The sequence below is a fragment of the Drosophila montana genome, unplaced genomic scaffold (genome assembly GCF_035044405.1).
Source record: "Drosophila montana isolate Dmon_TW-CO22-7 unplaced genomic scaffold, ASM3504440v1 contig_3266_1, whole genome shotgun sequence".
Classification (NCBI taxonomy): domain Eukaryota; kingdom Metazoa; phylum Arthropoda; class Insecta; order Diptera; family Drosophilidae; genus Drosophila; species Drosophila montana.
The window spans coordinates 116,231-118,790 of record NW_026998148.1 but is presented as its reverse complement, the minus strand read 5'-3'; the positions used below and the strand labels follow the sequence as shown (position 1 = coordinate 118,790).

The following is a 2,560-nucleotide window of genomic DNA, read 5'->3' as shown; positions in this document are numbered from 1 at the left end:
ATAAAACAGCTGTTCATGACGTGTTTGTGGTTCGTTAACATAAGAAAAAAATCGCAGCAATTCGCTTGCACTGTGTTCTTTTAGTTTCAAAATGAAGGGGAAATTGAAGGCGCTATGTGCAATAGCCATAATCATTTTCTTAACACAAAAAACGACAGCGCTGGACGCACCAAACGACATAGCAGCTGCGGGGGAGAGTATCGGGAAACCAGTTGACACATCGGAGAACAACACAACTACAGTAGTTAATGGACCTATTGTAAATATAAGTAATAGGACGACTAGTGATATCAGCATCAACGCCAGCTTGACGCCAGTTGAATCGAGCTCAGCTTCAGTCGGTCAACAAAATATGAATGTATCTAAAAACGCGACCACGACAGTCACGGAGCCGTCGTTGATTGATCCACACGCCGTTGAACAGGAGCACAATTCCTCGCTATCGTTATTCTTTGTTATTTGCGTTATAATGCTGGGAATACTTTTGATACATTCGATGCTTCAGACTGGCTTTCAATATTTGCCCGAGTCCATTGTGGTGGTGTTTTTAGGTGCACTTATTGGCCTTTCGCTGAATGTAATGTCTGGCGAAAACGGCAGCTGGAAACGAGAGGAGGTCTTCTCACCGACGGGCTTCTTCCTCGTGCTTTTGCCACCAATTATCTTTGAGTCTGGATACAATTTACACAAGGGCAACTTTTTCCAAAACATTGGCTCTATACTGGTCTTTGCAATTTTTGGCACAACTATATCTGCCCTGGTGATTGGCGCTGGCATATACTTGTTGGGAATGGCTGAGGTGGCCTATCGGTGCGTATGTAATTCTAAGTTAACCAGCAAATGATCTTATCCTTTTCCTTTTTTCGCTTCTAGGCTCAATTTTTCCGAATCATTTGCATTTGGTTCCCTTATCTCGGCGGTGGATCCCGTGGCTACGGTAGCTATCTTTCATGCCCTCGATGTCGATCCAATTTTAAACATGTTGGTTTTTGGTGAAAGCATTCTTAATGATGCCGTATCAATTGTGTTGACAGCATCCATAACCATTAACGCTAATGCTGACGCAGGCACGGGCGAGGCAATGATGAGCGCGTTAAAAACGTTCTGCGAGATGTTTTTCGCTTCGGCTGGCATAGGTGTTATCTTCGCTCTTATATCGGCATTACTTCTGAAGCACATCGATCTGCGCAAACATCCTTCATTGGAGTTCGCTATAATGCTAATGTTTACATATGCACCTTACGTTTTAGCTGAAGGTATACATTTGAGTGGAATCATGGCTATACTCTTTTGTGGAATCGTTATGTCACATTATACGCATTTTAATTTGTCGACTGTCACGCAAATTACCATGCAGCAGACTATGCGTACATTGGCCTTTATAGCAGAGACATGCGTATTTGCCTACCTGGGACTGGCAATTTTTTCATTCAAGCACCAAGTGGAATTGTCCTTCGTCATATGGTCGATAGTGCTCTGCCTGATCGGACGTGCCTGCAACATTTTTCCGCTGGCTTATTTGGTGAATAAGTTTCGTGAACACAAAATTAACAATAAGATGCAGTTTATTATGTGGTTCTCGGGTCTGCGAGGTGCTATTTCATATGCCCTGTCTCTTCATTTACATCTGGATAGTCAGGAGAAACGGCACGTCATTATTACTACTACGCTGATTATAGTTCTCTTCACAACGCTCGTTTTGGGTGGCTCAACTATGCCGCTACTAAAATACCTGAAGCCTGGTAAAAAACGCCGAACACGTGGATCTGTACGCTCCTCAGACGGCAGTTCGCACAACACACATCGAAAGCGCAGCAAGTCAATATCTCTATCTAAGACTCGAGAGTGGGGACAGGCAATCGATTCAGAGCACTTGTCCGAACTAACAGAGGAGGAGGATGTCTCATTTACGCAAGCACGTGATCGCTTCGGCCGTTTGGACCGCAAGTATTTTATACCCTTTTTTACACGTCGCTTCAACAGCCAGGAGCTGCACGAATGCAAGTCTCAAATGGCCGACTTAACTAACAAATGGTATCAGGCCATACGCATCAGCCCCTTGGACTCGGACGAGTCGGATGATGAGATTGGGCTATCGGCCAATACAAGCCAAAGTAATCTGGCGCGATCATAAATGAAGCTGTTCAACGGCTAACTAGCTGGCTGTGTAAAAACATCTAAGTGTCCAAAGTATTTAGTGTATTTAAGGAATTGCGTTCTCGCAGATAAGCTATTCATATTCCTATACCCTGTATTGAAATTTTATTTACCAAATGTGTATATTTATTGTGTGTGACGGTGGTGGTGTATCTCGTTGTAGTTTTTTATATTTAGGTATTTATAGTTGTTGCGCTTTGAGCAGTATTTTATTTATTATTGATTTTAATAATTCGCCATTTTTGTAATCACGAAAGTGATCCAAGCAGGAAGAAGTTGTAGATTTATACAAATCGGTAGTTTTGTTTTATTAAATGTAATACGTTGTGTGAAAATTTTGTAAGAGTAAAATATTTGTATCTCATACAAAATAAATTGTGATATAATAAATTCAACACAATTA

At 41.8% G+C, this 2,560-nt stretch overlaps 1 protein-coding gene across 1 annotated transcript; it reads left to right on the top strand.

Moving 5' to 3' along the window:
• Window positions 1-2,560, top strand: Nhe1 (Na[+]/H[+] hydrogen exchanger 1). Its single transcript, XM_064690442.1, has 2 exons — window positions 1-810; window positions 874-2,560. Exons 1-2 carry the CDS (start codon window positions 92-94, stop codon window positions 2,132-2,134), a joined length of 1,980 nt encoding a protein of 659 aa, XP_064546512.1. The 5' UTR covers window positions 1-91; the 3' UTR covers window positions 2,135-2,560.

Coding starts and splice junctions, on each gene's coding strand:
- Nhe1 (XM_064690442.1), top strand. CDS start 92: ATGAAGGGGAAATTGAAGGCGCTATGTGCAATAGCCATAATCATTTTC. Junction 811..873: donor ATGGCTGAGGTGGCCTATCG/GTGCGTATGTAA, acceptor TTTCGCTTCTAG/GCTCAATTTTTCCGAATCAT.